Source organism: Tympanuchus pallidicinctus, unplaced genomic scaffold, assembly GCF_026119805.1.
Source record: "Tympanuchus pallidicinctus isolate F22 unplaced genomic scaffold, pur_lepc_1.0 scaffold3, whole genome shotgun sequence".
Classification (NCBI taxonomy): domain Eukaryota; kingdom Metazoa; phylum Chordata; class Aves; order Galliformes; family Phasianidae; genus Tympanuchus; species Tympanuchus pallidicinctus.
In genome coordinates this window covers 56031121-56046641 of record NW_026294747.1, presented here as the reverse complement: position 1 = coordinate 56046641, position 15521 = coordinate 56031121, and the positions used below count along the sequence as shown (strand labels likewise).

At 44.3% G+C, this 15521-nt stretch overlaps 1 protein-coding gene across 1 annotated transcript in view; it reads left to right on the top strand.

The window, feature by feature from the left end:
- Positions 1–15521, top strand: part of MDGA2 (MAM domain containing glycosylphosphatidylinositol anchor 2) — a 303099-nt gene that overhangs the window by 150588 nt on the left and 136990 nt on the right. Inside the window, exon 6 of the mRNA XM_052692294.1 lies at positions 2853–2985. Coding sequence (XP_052548254.1) covers positions 2853–2985 — 133 coding nt within the window. The remainder of the gene's footprint in view (positions 1–2852; positions 2986–15521) is intronic.

The window sequence follows — 15521 nt, the reverse complement described above, 5'->3', positions numbered from 1 at the left end:
CACATCCCAGTGTCTGGGGAGAATTGTGTGCAGTGGTGCTTGCAAAAAAAAAAAAAGCAACGCCAAAAAACAATGTTATTTTGTAAAGTCTCAAGCAACAACGAGTAAAGACAAGTGAAAACTGCCCATTAATTTGGTCTTCAGAACAGAAAGCATGCTGCAAATTTCATAAATAATTTTCAGCTAATGATTTGAAAGCACCTTCATTTTTATTTCCTATTATGCTTGACAGCTTTATATTGCTACCATGGCTTGGTATTCTACTGAGAAATGCGTAGCCTGGAACCTTGCAGAGATGAGAATTAGATTACGCAGTCAAGTTATTGGTCTCCTAAAAGTGATGAAATTATTTTTAATTTAATGCATGCAGGTTCAGTTGAGCAAATGTTTCTTGTTTCTTTGGACTCAAGTGTGTAAATGAGTGTATTTTTATGATTTAATTAAAAAGTGAGAGTGTCTTTTGAGGGGTTCCTTTTTGCCTTATATCTCAGTATGGAAATGCCAGCGAATACCTTTCCTATCATCATGCAAGAAAGGATCAAATGAAATGTGTCACATTGAATTAGATTCAAAAAAGATTGTCAGGTTAGTGGAGGCATTCACTCTAGAACTTCTGTCTGGGATGAAGTAATGAATAAATCACATGGTTGTGTTGATAGTCCAAAGCTTATCCACAATGTTTTTATATTTATTGGAGGTCTAGTAGGATTAGTGTGCCTCGTCTGTATGCCTACAAGATTTGATATATGTTTACAAAGGGAAAGGATGCAATTAAAGGTTTAAAGGTCATAAATGTCCACCACACGTCTCTGCATAATTGGTTCTGCATATGATGAAGTAACAACCAGTAAGGGCTGGTTGGAAGAGGGGTGCTTTATGAGAGTGGTGAGGTGCTGGAACAGCTGCCCAGAGAGGCTGTGATGCCCCGTCCATCCCTGGAGGTGTTGAAGGCCAGGTTGGATGGGGCCCTGGGTAGCCTGGGCTGCTGTGAAATGTAGAGGTTGGTGGCCCTGCATGGCACAGGGGGGTTGGAGCTTCGTGATCCTTGAGGTCCCTTCCAACCCAGGCCATTCCGTGATTCTGTGAGGTGGAGGAGATTTAACTGCAGAGTTCTGAAAGACGTGAACTGGAGGTGGCATTTGTTTGTTGATAGCTCTGAAGCTGGGTTATCAATCTGAAAATCCAAGGAGATGTAAATGAAAGCAAAGGGTAACAATTCAATTTTTGGAAACATAGTACCCAAAAAGGGCATTTTATATCTAATGGATTCCTTACTGTATGAAATCATAAGAGACCCTTTGAAAACAGGGCAAATAAGAGGGAATTCTTGAACTTTAAGCAGCGATTTTGTGATGAGTCAGGTAATGTCAACTACTTCTTTCAGCTGCCATGGGAAAAAAAGCCAACCCAAATGCAAAAAAAGCCAACGTGTGTATTTTCATCTGTGGCAGTGCTGAAATACGGAACTTTTCAAAATGGAAATCTTGATGCAGATTTGTTTCCAAAGAGTTTGCATCCTCCTCGTTGCACATTGTAATTTCACAGCCTCAGAACAAGATTGAATTTGCTGTATTTACAATAATTATGCAATTAGACATAATTAGACTAATTATACAAACCAGTGGAGAAAATATATATATTTTTACCAATCTCTACAATCAAGGGACATGATCCAGAATACCATCGTGAGTTCAACCCACCAGTTCAACTTGGAATCTGCAGCTAAGGACTGAGCTGCTGCTCTTTGGGTCCAATCCAGAACTTAATCACTTGGGTAATGTTGTTCCCACTGCCCTGGATCAGGCCCTTCTCTAGTCCAGATAAACCCCTTCTCAAAGCAGGACCTTTATCCTCAGGATCAGCCATTCCAGGCTTGGATCGTGCAAAGACTGAATCAGTGTGAGCCTGATTTTCATCACATCGTTTTTGTGTGACTGATTGTACATACAAAGCACTTCAGTTCCCATGCTCCAAACACTGACTGAGCTTGATTTAATTACTCTTTCCCAGCCTCTTTTCTTTTCTTGCTATCTGTATCTTCTCCTCTACTGTTTGGTTTTTGTTTTTATGATTTCTTTACATTCGTTTCACACACTACAGCTACACAAAGTACATTTTCCCCTAGATATACCCAGGCAGGTGATGCACATGATGTTACTAAAAACACTGAAGATGCTTCCCAAGGCATATGGAAATCAAAAGTTGTAGCAGCTTGAGCAAGACACAGGACAATGGGCATTTTTCAGTTTGCTTTTGGCTGGTCTGTGAGCTGTGGGTCACTGTTGGCCTCCCGGGGTGCTCTGCCATTCCCAACCTTGATGCTTCTTGGAATAAACAGAGGCAAAGACTTGGAAGTGGGCAGCAGAAGGAGGAGATGGCAGTGGAAATCTTGTAGAAAACCGCAGTTTTCACTCGTCTGTGTCAGAAGGAACTCCTTCATTCGCATCCCACTCAGGCCCCTGGATTGTCGCTTCCATCGTTTTAACTGGCTAAAAATAAAACCCATCAGGAGCTCATTTTCAAAGGAAAGCCAGCAAGATTTCTGTAGCTTTTTTCATCAAGCAGATTGTACCTTGCGATACGATATCCAGAATAATTCTGTGACTTCTAAGGCTGCCAACACAATTTCCCCCTCTCCTTTTTTTCTCACTTTCAATATATGTAAGGTGGGCTACGGTGTCAGGCTGTGCCAGTCATTGTTTTTTTTCTGCTATTTAAAAAGATAAGTTCTAAGCAATTCTGAAGTAGCTTATAGAAAAACAAAAGCAAGGTCTAAAATAATCATTAAAATAAGAAGTCCTCCTGGCTCCCCCTCCACAGGTTTTTCCTAACGCTCTTTCTTGCTCACGCAGGGGGAAACGAAGATCCTGAAGCTGAAGAACCTCCGACCTCAGGACTACGCCAACTACAGCTGCATCGCCTCAGTGAGGAATGTCTGCAGCATCCCTGATAAGATGGTGTCCTTCCGACTCTCCAACAAAACAGGTGGGCCTCCAGCAGCTCATTTGATGTCTGTTGGGCTGCACAGCGTTCTTCTCCCACTTAACATACAGAATGTTAGGATTGTTCAGCTTGGGAAAGACCAGTAAGATCACCAACCCATCCCACCATGGCCCTCAGTGCCACGAGGGTTGTTAGGGTAGTATGGTTGGATGTGATGATCTCTGAGGTCTTTCCCAACCTGAGCAATTCTATGATTCTATGTGTGTGCAACCAAACGGTGCTAGGAATTATTTAGGAGCACGTTGTACAGGCAATTGTTTTCCCTCTTCTCACCAAAGGTAGGATTTGAAGAAGAGTTGATCCTTGAGGTCCCTCCCAACCCAAGCCATTCTATTATTCTATTATTTTATTATTTCTATCAGTGTTTATCACTTTCTAGGCTTTATAACACAATTCACATTTTCCTCCCATGTCGGAGAGTTTCATTGCTATGAACAGACTTGATTTTAAAGAAAGTATTGCAGTGAGGTAGAAGGAAAGCACAACTCAGCCAGGGCTGGACACAGAGGAGAAGATTCCCTTCCAGTCCTCCAAACACTTTCAAATACTTCACTCAACACTTTGCTGGAAACTAGTTATTTTAAATCAACAAAGTATTTTAGGAAAAGAATCAGCCTTTTTGTATTCTTACATCAATTTAAATGATTGATTTATATATTGATGCACTTGCGATGTTCTCATGATGAATTAAATGTCAATTTCTTACTTAGAAAAGAAAAAATAAGCTTTTTTTTTCAGAGTTTCATTGCTTCAAAAGGAAATATGCAAAAAAAAGTCAGGTCACAGTGCTCTGCAGCAGACATTTATCCATCTTTGGCCAAGCTCTGTCCATGTTGTGGTGTTTCTTGTGCCTTTGCTCTTTTCTTTGGACTTGTCCCTGTGCAGATACCACTGGTGCATTTTGCCCTTAATTTTTACTGCTGTGCCTCCTGATCTCAGGGTGTGCAAGCATGCTGATGTGTGCTGGTTTTCAAGAGGGTGGAAATCATAGGTTGTGATTCCCTTACGGGTTCCATGTCCAGGATCAACAGCTGATGTGTCTTACAGGGCTTATGGTTAAAGAGCAAAGTCCTTGGCATAGGGTTATAGAAGTGTTTTCCAGAGAAGTGTTCTGCAGGAAACACTACATTTGAAGGCTTCATATTATTGGAGTTTTGCCTTAAAAGTGTATGCCTTGGAGCACTAAAAACAGGTAGCAAATGAACAAAATAGCTGAAGCATTAACATGTCAAGGCCAGGCTGGAATGGGGTGTGAGCAACCTGCTCTGGAGGGAGGTGTCCTTGTCTGTAGCAGGCAGTTGGAACTAAATGGTCTTAAAGATCCCTTCCAACCCAAAGCATTCTCTGATTCTATGCTGAGTGTGTCTAAGATGAGGTATGAATTTTATGCGAGCCAGCACATTTCACATTATTTCTGCCCTCCTGGCTTCATTTCAAGGAGCTGCCTTCAGCTTTTTCAGAATTTCTGATTGGTAGGCAGGGACTTTGAAACTATGGGATGTCTCATTTCGTTTCACAGCACACTGCTGAGCAAACGGCCAGCACTGGAGCTGCTGCAGGTAGTAGGGCAGTTACAGTCAGCCCCAGAGGTATCCATCAAAATGTATTGGAAGCACTTGTTTTATTCTTTTACTGATTTTGCCAGGGGAAAAAAAAATGAATCAAAATGTGACATTTGGCTTTCTTTTACATTAAAACAAAACCCAGAAGTTTGTTTATGCTGTGGTAATGAGAAAATTGAAATAGTGTGATTATTCTGATCTAAGCATAGCTGATCATGATCTAATGCTGCAACGAGAATGAATTATTTCCATCTTACTAATGTTTTGTTTTTTGGGGGAGAAAGGTGCCCTCTCCAGGAGGTTGTGTTGGTACATTAACAGGAACAGCTCTTTTAGAATAGCTGCTGAGGTAAACAATATACCTGGAAATATATAAATATATACCTGGAAACGTATAAAGATTCACACTATCTCATGAAGAACCTGGTGATAGTAGTCATCAAGGGCAAGATTAAGTAGGTATAGTAATTGCTACAGTAATTTAAGGAATGTGACTGATGTGTTGATGACTCTGGGACGAAACTTTTCTCATTTAATGTGACATCTGGTAAAGCTATTTGGTAGAACTTCACCTGGTGTAACTTCATGGAAATTACATAAATCATCAATGCAGGGGAATCCAGGATAAATCCACCTGGATGGAAATCAGAACCTGACCTTGATGTGTTTTAAAAGAGCAATCCCAGCCTGTCTGCCTGCTTTTAATTTAAGGCTGAATGCCCATTACTGCTGTGTCAGTCTATGGAGACAATAGAGAGACAAACAGAAGTGTCTATGAGGTTTGCAGACACGCATAATGTTTCTGGTATGTGAAGTGCCTAGAAGTGAATTTAAGTTTTTTTCTGCTAATTATGTGTAAAACTGGTGGCAATTTGGTTGTTCTGCATTTCTCAGGTCTATAAGCAGAACTGGTGGGAGAGCTTTGGTTGAACTTTACTTGGCAGTTACTGCTGAGAGATGACCAAGGAGAACAGCCAAGCCCTACAGCAGCTGTGGGTTCCCCCCTTGATCCAGTTGTGGTTTGTCTGCCTGGCTTCAGGCTTTTACCACCTGAGACAGGACTGTGTGGCTCGCCAGGCTCCCTTTGATGGACTGTCCTGAGGGTGATGTTGGGAATACTTTTCCTTGCCACAGATGTGCACACCAGTTTGGGCAGCTCAGAGCCATGAGCTGTCTCAGCAGCCATATGGGCTCTATGAGGGTTTGTGGACCATCTGCATGGCATGCTTATGCTCAGCAGGATGCTAGCATGCTGCCAGGAGCATCTGTCACCCATGGCAAGCAGTGGTAGGAACTGGTGCTCAGCAGGTGTGAAACCAAACCAGTGCAGCAATTGCTGTATCCCCTGGAACCAATAGTGCTCTGTGGCATCTTGCTGCACTGCCCACAGAGCTTCACAGGCCCTGAGGTCTCCACAATGACAGTTGGGTCACCTGTTAAACCTTCTGCTAGATCATCTCCTGTTACTCTAAGAGAGTACAGTGTCAGAGATGCATCACCAGTTTTTCCCTGTTTCTTGGATGCACTCAGGTCTCCCACCTTCCCCTGTTACAGAATCACAGAATCACAGAATCACAAGGTTGGAAATGACATGAAAGATCATGTAGTCCAACCACCCTCCCATTCCTATTTGAGCCACAGGGTCTTTCATACCTCTGCATCCTGGTGCATGCACAGGAATAAAGAGACTAATTTGAGGAGCACCAGGCCTGTCTCTAGGTGAGCAGATTGGGCTTCTGCTCAGTGTGGCCTGACACCTTTCTGTTCTCTGTGCTCACTCCATCGTGCTCATTATTTGATCGTGTATCATGGCATCACCAGAACAATCAATTACAACGATAAAACCAATCGCAAGGAAACTTCCTGCCTAGTTTGTGAACAATTAGGGAAATAATTAAGCTGATGCCATGAGATGAACATGTATTTATCAGTATACTTTGGACAAGATGTAAGTTTAAAGTGTTGTACTGTCCTTACAGCCAGACTGGTGACGTGTGGCTGACTGGAGGAAACTGTCTTTGTGCTTGAAGGGGCAGCAGGATGTCGTACAGGTGGCCATTTATTTGAATCATCCCTCAGATTAGGTACACTCACACCACTTTCGTTCAACCACAGTGTCTTCATTACATTGGTTCTGCACGAGTATGTGAAGCCTTAGACCTACCATCATCTATGTCTGTAGTTACTTCGGGAGCTGGACTGCATTGGCATTGCTTTCCAGACATGCGTATTTCTTTGTTCCAGTGCAGACTAATTTAAAATACAAAAATAAAGATTCTGTAATGAGAGAAACTGAGATCATCTCAGAAGCATGTGACTGTGCATATGCTGAAGCCAAATATGACAATTAGCATTACTATTGTACAGCAACATGTACAGAGGCACATGTCAAGCGTAGACCCAGTTTGTACCTGAAGACAGCCATTACTCTGCAAATGTAGTACCTAAATGAGAAATCTGAACGGAAGCAGAAGCACTGTGAAATGTTTCACCTGCTGTCAGATTGCTCTTGAGTGGCAGGAGCAGAAATAGAAGTCAGGATGTGAAGAAGAACAGCAAAGGGACTAATTTTGCAACTCTCATTTGTTTTTAGTAGACTAAGTCCCTTTAAAATCAGCACACAGAAGTTAATTTGGGGAAGTTAATGCAAGCGGGAGTTGTAATAAAACAAATGCAGCTGCTTTGCAAGAAAATCAAGGGGTAATTCTGACAAGGAGGAGGAACCCTAACAATTTTCTCAGTATATGTGCTTGAATCCGGGCTGTTGGAAGAGGAGCAGCTGCAAGTGGGTGTCAGTGAGTCACGACCTCCATACTTTCTGTCTACGCTGCCAGATTTTGTTGTATCTCCATGTACACGCTGTTCCCAGGAAGAGAAGCTGGTTGCTCAGATTCTGGCTCCTACTCTACCCTTTGGGTTTTTCTTGAGGGTGCTACTGCCCCATCTCTTTTCTTGAGGCCCTGGAGAATCATTGCATGGCATTCACACGTTCTCCCCATTCAAGTTTTTCACCCTCTTAAAGCTCTTGATGTATTTGTGTTCCTCAGCCTGGTGGCATTTTCCCTCCAAGCAGTCCTCACAGCTGGATGCAGCTGAAGCAGACAAGACTGCACTAGCAGCAAATGCTTCTGGGGTGGGGGAAGCACACCATACAAGTTCTTTCTTCTCATAGGAATGGCTCCTATCTGCTCTTACTTACAAGTGTCTTGGAAGCACTCCTTTGTCTGCCTTTTCTTCCCCTTGCCTTTTGTTTGGATAAAACCTGGCCCTGATCTCCATACAGTCCTTACAGCCAGACTGGTGACGTGTGGCTGACTGGAGGAAAACTGTCTTTGTGCTTGAAGGGGCAGCAGGATGTCCAACAGGTGGCCATTTATTTGAGTCATCCCTCAGACATCAAAATCAGAAAAAGTGCTGCTCAACATCTTTCCTAATGACAAAAACAACGGGAACGGGTGCATTTGGGGCCAAATTTGGGAAGGCAGGCAGCAGCCTCATGAGGGAAATGCCTTCCCATTGGGAGAAACAGGCCCAAGGCGTGAGGACATGGGGCCCAACTGGGTAGAAAGCAGCTCTGCAGGAAGAGAGCTGGGAACCTGGCAAGCAAGTTGAACACGAGCCAGCAATGGGCTTTGCCAAAAAGGCGCACAGCAGGCTGGGCTGTGAGTCGGGCCCACTGCCAACAGGCCAGGAATGGGATCCGTCCCTTCTGTTCTGCTCTCCTGAGGCTGCATCTGGACTGCCTGGTCCATTTTAGGGCTCCCTGACACAAGAAAGACATGGAACAAGTCCAGTGGATGCCACAAATCAGTCTGGGGCTTGAGAATATCACGCACAGGGGGACGCTGGAGTTTGTTTGGCTTTGGGAAGATGCTAAAAATTTGCCCCTGTAAGGCCCACGTGACCTGAAGCAATGGCCACTGCTTGAAGCTGACATTGGGCCAGAGGCCTCCAGAGATCCCTCCAGAGATCCCTCCAGAGATCCCTCCTGATGGAAATGATCGATGGTTCTCCGAGTGGAACAAGCACGCTGAAAGGAAGAACGGTCCTGGGGAAGTTGTGCTTTGAATTCGGTATTATCTTCTCTCCCCAGGACGTGTCTGTGTATGTAGGAACTGATGAGATCCCGAGGACCTGCCCCCTTAGCCTGGGCTCTGCAGGGTCAGGAGGAAATGTGAAGTCGCCCAGCAGGAGTGAGCACAACCTCCTGTAGAAATACAGGACTCATATTATTCCAAGCTCTAATTATGCTCTGTATCAAGCATGAATTATTGACAGATGATATTAAAATCTGTCTGCAGCTTGCGTGTGACTCAGTGTTTAATATTTAGAGCAGGGAAAGGTGACTTCAAATACAACTTATGCTGAATCTCACATCTTGATGATCAAATGTCTATAGTAAATATGAATGGATCCTTTAAAAGCTTGACTATTTCCAAGTGTCAGAGACAAAGCGTGATGCTTACCCATCAAACCAAGCATCTTCCTTTTTGAAAGGTTTATTTCAAACATCATTAGGATTCAAAAAGAGTTGAAATAAGTAGGCAGCTTGCAGTATTTAAATTCTGGGCTTCCTTTTATGTTTCTTCTAATATGATTGTGTAAAAGCAAATAAAGCAGTCTTTGTCTACAAAGCATTTTCAGTGGCATTGATTTATTTGAAAATGTGTATTAGTTTGAATTAGCCAGTTAAGGCTGCTTAGTGCAGGTGATATCATTAATGCATAATATTAGAGTTGGTTTCTGGCAGCTGTTAACACAGAAATAATTTCAAACAGTAACTTTTTACCAGGAAAGATGAGTATTTCGATGTGTGATTTTTCATCTTTGTGACATAGTTCATTCTTATTGCACTCTGTCTGGGATGTCATGGGAATGGAACTGAGACAGGCTTGGTTCTAATCTCTTCTTTAAACAGCAGTCTGTTTCTCTTCATTCAGACAACACATCTTTAAGAGAATTATCTGACTTCAAGAATTATTCCTCTCGGTGTCCTCTGGCATTCTAAAGAACGTGGCAGCGATCCACGGTCCTGCACTACCAAGGCCTCAAGTGCTCTGATAAGTGAGATAGCCAGCTGTACTCAGAGCTGAGTACTAAAGGTAGATGAGATTAGTGCTACAGTAAGAAGGAATAATACAACATAAGGCTTGTAAGGACAAGAAGTCACATAGTCTCATTTTTCATGGCAGAATGCACTGGATCCAAACCATGATCTGGCCCCATGCTTATCTGTCCCAACTTCTGACAGTGTGATCTGATGGCCCACCCAAGTCTTCCTGTCTGTAACTAGAGCCTTTCTGGGCTCTGGTCCTATCCACTGTGATGTGGAGAAGATACTATCCTTTATCTTTGCAGCAGTGTTCTGTGTGTTGAAGGTGTTTTTCTTGTCCCATCACTTCTGTTGAATAGTGAACCTAGATCCTTAATTTTTTCCCCCATGAATCACATCCTGTGTACCTCACACGGTTCCCTTTGGTCTCTGTGCACCTCCTTGGAGGATTTCAATGCTTCAGGGCGTGCTGAGTACTGTGCTGCATGTTAGCAAATGCATACTGCTGATTTTTGCTTGGGTTCAGACTGCCATCTACCATAACCCGGAGGGTCCTTTGTCTCCATCTCCTCATTAGCCAGTCATTTGTAATCCACTAATTGTGTGAGTGACGGTCACTGCTGAAAGGGAGGATTTGTCTTGCCTAACATGCTGAAAGCTTTGCTATCTGTAGTGCACTGTTGTTCAGGGAGCGCTGTTCTCAGTGGAGAGAGGCATCTCCAAAGAGCAGTTTATGCCATCTATTTTCAGAGAGCAGGAATTGGGCTTTGGGGACGCTTACATCTCATCAAGATCCGTGACCTCGGATTGCACGCCTGACTTTCCGGTGGTTGAAATTAGCAGAGATGAATTTAAGCCTACATTGCTTAAAGGTAGGCTTGCATCTAAATATAGTGAAGAAGGGGACAGTTGCACGAGTGAGTTAAGCTGATTTAACACTGCTCTGCTTCTAACGGGAGAATCCTGCCTTCCCTTCATACCCTCCTGATAAAATGTCCACAGAATGAATAGTTCATACAGTGTGGGAGCTGTGAGCTATTGTAGTTGGCTCCCGAGCGTAACCACCGAGGAAGTGCTCTGAATAGCAAACGGATCCGCCTCCCTTCCTCCCAATGCAGCTATCAATGCCACATCTGTGCGTGAACAGCAGCACGAGCAGAGCTCGAGTCATCAAAGTGCTGCTGCTGCGGGATGAAAGGCAGCCAGGCACATGGCATAAAGAAGATGAGTCATCAAAGCAGCGTCCCCATTGGCTGAAAAACAGAGGATTTTCCAAAAAGATAAAAGTTGGAGGAGGAAAAATAAAGCTATTTAGGATGGAGGGAGAGAGCAGGGTTACCTGCTGCTTGCCCAGGCCGATGCTCTGAGCTGGCTGCTGTGCACAGGTCTGGGTGAGCAGTGGTGTTACACAGCACAAAGGCTGTGTGGAAAATGGACCTGGCTAAAGATAATCTCATTCTTTGCTCTGTTTCTCTCCCGTAACACTCCTTCCTGCTTCCCCTGAAACTTCGTCGTTTTCTGTTCTTGATGGTATGTCTGCAATTGGACGTACCAAGGCAAAAGAATGGATACCTGAAATAATTGGGATTTAACCCCCCTTTGGCTTCATTTTCTCTTCTTTTGCAAGTGCTAGAAATGTAAGGGGAATGATAAAATGGGAAAAGTAGCAAATAACACCCTTCTGCAGAGAGCTCAGACTTAAGGATCTCTGCCTATTGATTTTTCCCCTTGGCTTTGCTGGAGATCACACTGCCAAACCAACAGGGAACCTGCCCAGGAAGCCTTGCCTCTTCCCAGCAGCCTGCAGCGAAGTTTGTACCTCCTGAGTGGCTACATGAGCTGCTGGCACACAGAAGTGGGTGCCTGCTTGACTGTTTTGCCCACTGGAGTATCTTATTTTGGCTGCTTCAGTATACACTGGCACTTGCTGCCCTGGAGATTTCTCTCTTTGGGGAGACCAGCTATCGGGCTGTCAGACAGCAGTCAGAAGATTACAGCTCTGTCAGCAGCAGCAGGGAGGATAAAAGCAGAGAGGATGGGGGCATAAAAGTGGTTCGGGTTGTTTTTTCTGAGAGAGTACTGATGAAAGGAAAGAACCTCCTCCACTGCAGCGGGCTGTGACAAGTGTGGTCAATAGCAGGTTTCTTTTTACCCAATAATTTAAAATCTGGACCTCAGCTGGGAGTTGTAATCTATTCGTTTTTTGAACTGTGCTGGGTAAGTAAGTGCTGAAATGATGCTCCTAGCCCTGCAGGGACCTCAAATGTTGTCTCTTTTTACTCTGACTCTGAATGAGACTGTTCATAATGTGCGTAGTTAGGAGTATATGCATTGTATTCCTGCAGGAAATCATCCCAGTAAATCAAATGGATGCGTGCTCGCACACACACATATGTATATATATGAGAAAGTGTAATCCAATTATGCTCTATTACTTCAGTTCTACATATGAAGTAATTCACAAAACTGGAGGAAATTGTCTTTTCACTTTTATTCATCATAGAAGAATCAGTTGTCAAGGATATGACTTTTGCTCTGCTTTGATATGTCTATTAAAGCGTTAGATTTCTCTTGCCTTTCCAGTAATCCCTAAAGCCAGTTGTGACATTTTCTCAATTCTGCATACCCACCCTAAATGCATATATTTGTCCTGTAATTATAACACGCTTCAGAATCAGATTTTTTTTCTGTATCCTACATCACTTTCAAATATCAGTCTCTTCCTGGTGCACTACCAGCCTCAGATACCCATCCCAGACAGCAGGAAGACTGCTGCTTTCACATCCACTGAACATCAGTGTTGGACCTTTGATCAGGAGATGTTCCCATTCTCTCTGCCAGTGACTCCAAGGCAGCTCTGTTTGAATGGGAACCATTCTGTTGTAGAGCCAGGTTGTCATGCTGGAGGCTCTTGGTACACTGGTGCTGTTAAGCATGTATTTTAGGGTGCTGATGATCACTTAATGACTTTGTGCTGGATCTGGCAAGCTTATGCTCCAGTCATTAATCAGCTTGTTGTATGCTGCTATTGGTGAGGACAGGTATACGTTGTAAACTCATTTTATAGTTAATCTCCGTCTGTATGCCAACAGCGTCTAACCCATCTTGTGTGCACATGTTAATACTGAAAACAGACTGGTTCCATTCTGATTTCTCCGTGGTGCCTGGATGTGCCTGCATTCTGCCCTGCTGCACTCAGCACTGCACTGTCACAGCTCCACCAGGACCTCGCAGCCAGGCTCTGCAGCCCTCTGGAACACACTGGTGCAGGAGTGATACTTGCAAGCAAAAACCTCTGAACTGAGGTCCCTTTAAAAAGGATGCAGCTGCAGTCTGAATGGGAGCCCTGCCGGCTTCCCTCTCCATGAGTAGGGCCTTGTTTGGTTCAGGGCAGGGCTCGCAGCGGCTCTGCAGCTCCCTTTGTGCCCCGGCAACCCAACCAGGGCTCCAAAATGTGGGGCTGGCACACAGAAACCCCTGCTGCTAAAGGGCAGCAAAAGATGCAGAGCTCTTTTGAAAATGGAAGCTGTTCTCATTACAGTGTCCAAATAGGATGTTTGGAAAGCTTGTTCCACACGCTCACCCATGGAAATGTTTACCAAAGCTTGCTATTTTTTCTAACAAAGTTTATTTTTCCCATCAGAGAGCTGAAGGTTTCCACTGGGCAGGTTGCCTGGCTGAGCTCACGGGTGCTGAGAGGAAGGCGCCTGGGTGAGGATGCTTTGCTGGTCCAACCTGCATGGCCCTGTGCTGGTCTTGTTTAATAATGAAATCAAGATTGATTCCTTAGGAGGAAGGTTTTCACTCAGAAGGTGGTGAGGCACTGGCACAGGTTGCCCAAGGAGGCTGTGGATGCCCCATCCCTGCAGGCGTTCAAGGCCAGGCTGGATGTGGCTCTGGGCAGCCTGGGCTGCTGGTTGGCGACCTGCACACAGCAGGGGGTTGGAGCTGCATAAGCATTGTGCTCCTGTGCAACCCAGGCCATGCTGTGATTCTGTGATTCTATGATTGGGGCCATAAGTCGTTGGCTTAGTGTCACTGCAGTATGCTTCTTTTCAGGTGACCTCAGCTGAGACCATGTGAACACTGTTTGGTGAGGATGTGAGGGTCTTCATGAGCCTCAAAATGCTCAGTTTACCTCTGCTTTGTCCATTAAAAAGTGAGAGGCACAGTGTCAGGAGTGGCTCCTGCTTTGTTTCAGGAAAGCAGGCTGGGCTGTAAAGCAGAAGGGAGCTTGGCTTACACGGTGCTTGCTGTCATGGGTGGTGTGGGTGCCACTGAGTGAAACCACTTGGAAGTCAGAGGCTGATCCAGCACACACAGTGCCTTGCAGACTTCTGCAATGAATACACGGTGACATATGCAGTATTTTGCTGAAAAAGTGATGGCTTTTTCAATAGTGTCATTTTCGTATGAGTCAGATCTTCTGGAGAGGTCTTTATCTCCTCTTCCTTCTGACTCAGTTACATGATTTCCTGCTCTTAACCAAATACTGCAGCTCAGGCTGGGGCTGCCCCATGGGTGTCCTGTTTGGGGTCCAATCCTGGTAGATGCTTTACGAATGCAGATGATGCATAAACTCCTGCGTAGTCCTTTAGGCAAGAACCAGCAGGAGACCTTTCAAAAGGGTATAAAAGCAGCACAGTGGACAGATATGTATTACTCTGTCCACCTGTTTGACAAATATATATATATTGTTTTATACCCTGAAGCACGGGTTTTAATAGTCCTTCAATAATATTTTGATATAATCATCAACTACTATAATTGCTCTGGATCATCTTGTCATCTTTATAAATGTCTGTTCCATTTTTTCATTATGTTGGACCAAAAATATAGTGTGGCAATGCATTACACAGGTCTGTTTTGTGCTATATGTGTGCTTAGCCCTGGAAGTTTACCAGTAAATAAGAGACATGAAAAATCCACTTTAGAGAGAGGATTAGGCCAAAATTTCAGTTTCCTGAAGTTAAAGTGATCTGAGAGGTATTATGGAACTCTGGGATCGGTGGGAGGTTGGCACAGGTATGTTGTTACAAATGGCACTTTCTGCCCTTTAATGTCCATGGGCTCCTGAAGGATTTGTAAATCCTTGTCCTAAAGGTGGATGAGGCTTGCACATCTCCTGCCACCTGAATATTACTTGTGCAGATGGTACATATCTCTGGGCTCTGTCTGCAGTCATCCCCCCAGGACAGAGCAATCGAACATGGAGGTGGACTTGCCAGGGTATAGCTGAAGGTAGGTGGCAGATAAGATGAATTGCCTTCTGGCAATTTGAAACCAGAACAAGGAGAGATTTCATATGATAGTGAGCTCCACTTCCTCATATCAAACCCGAGCTGGTGCTAAGCCTTCTAACAGTTATGGACCATTTAGAAGAGAGAGTCCAATTCAGTGTTTTCTGTCCATGCTGTTACCTGGAGGTTTTTTGCTCTCATTACTCCTTTCTGTGCTAATCTTTGGGATGCTGCATTGCTGCAGCATCACTGAGGAGCAGTTAGAGAATCATAGAATCATCATCATAGAAACACAGAATGGCCTGGGTTGCAAAGGAGCACAATGCTCATCCAGTTCCAACCCCCTGCTATGTGCAGCCAACCAGCAGACCAGGCTGCCCAGAGCCACATCCAGCCTGTACTGCAGTACTGCAGATGGGGCCACACAAGCTGAGTAGAGAGGGACAATCACCCCCCTCTCCCTGCTGGCCTTCCTTTTTTTAATGCAGAGGTATTCCTGTGCTTAGCATTTCTGAATGGACCCAGCAAAGAAGACTGCAGAAGGTCTATGTGTTGATAATTAGCCCAAGTTAATTACCTGGTCTCCCAGCATGTGACTAAACTCATGTTTTAGCCTTGTTCTTTGCCATGTTCTGATGTGGCACACAAGCAACTGCCAGTTGA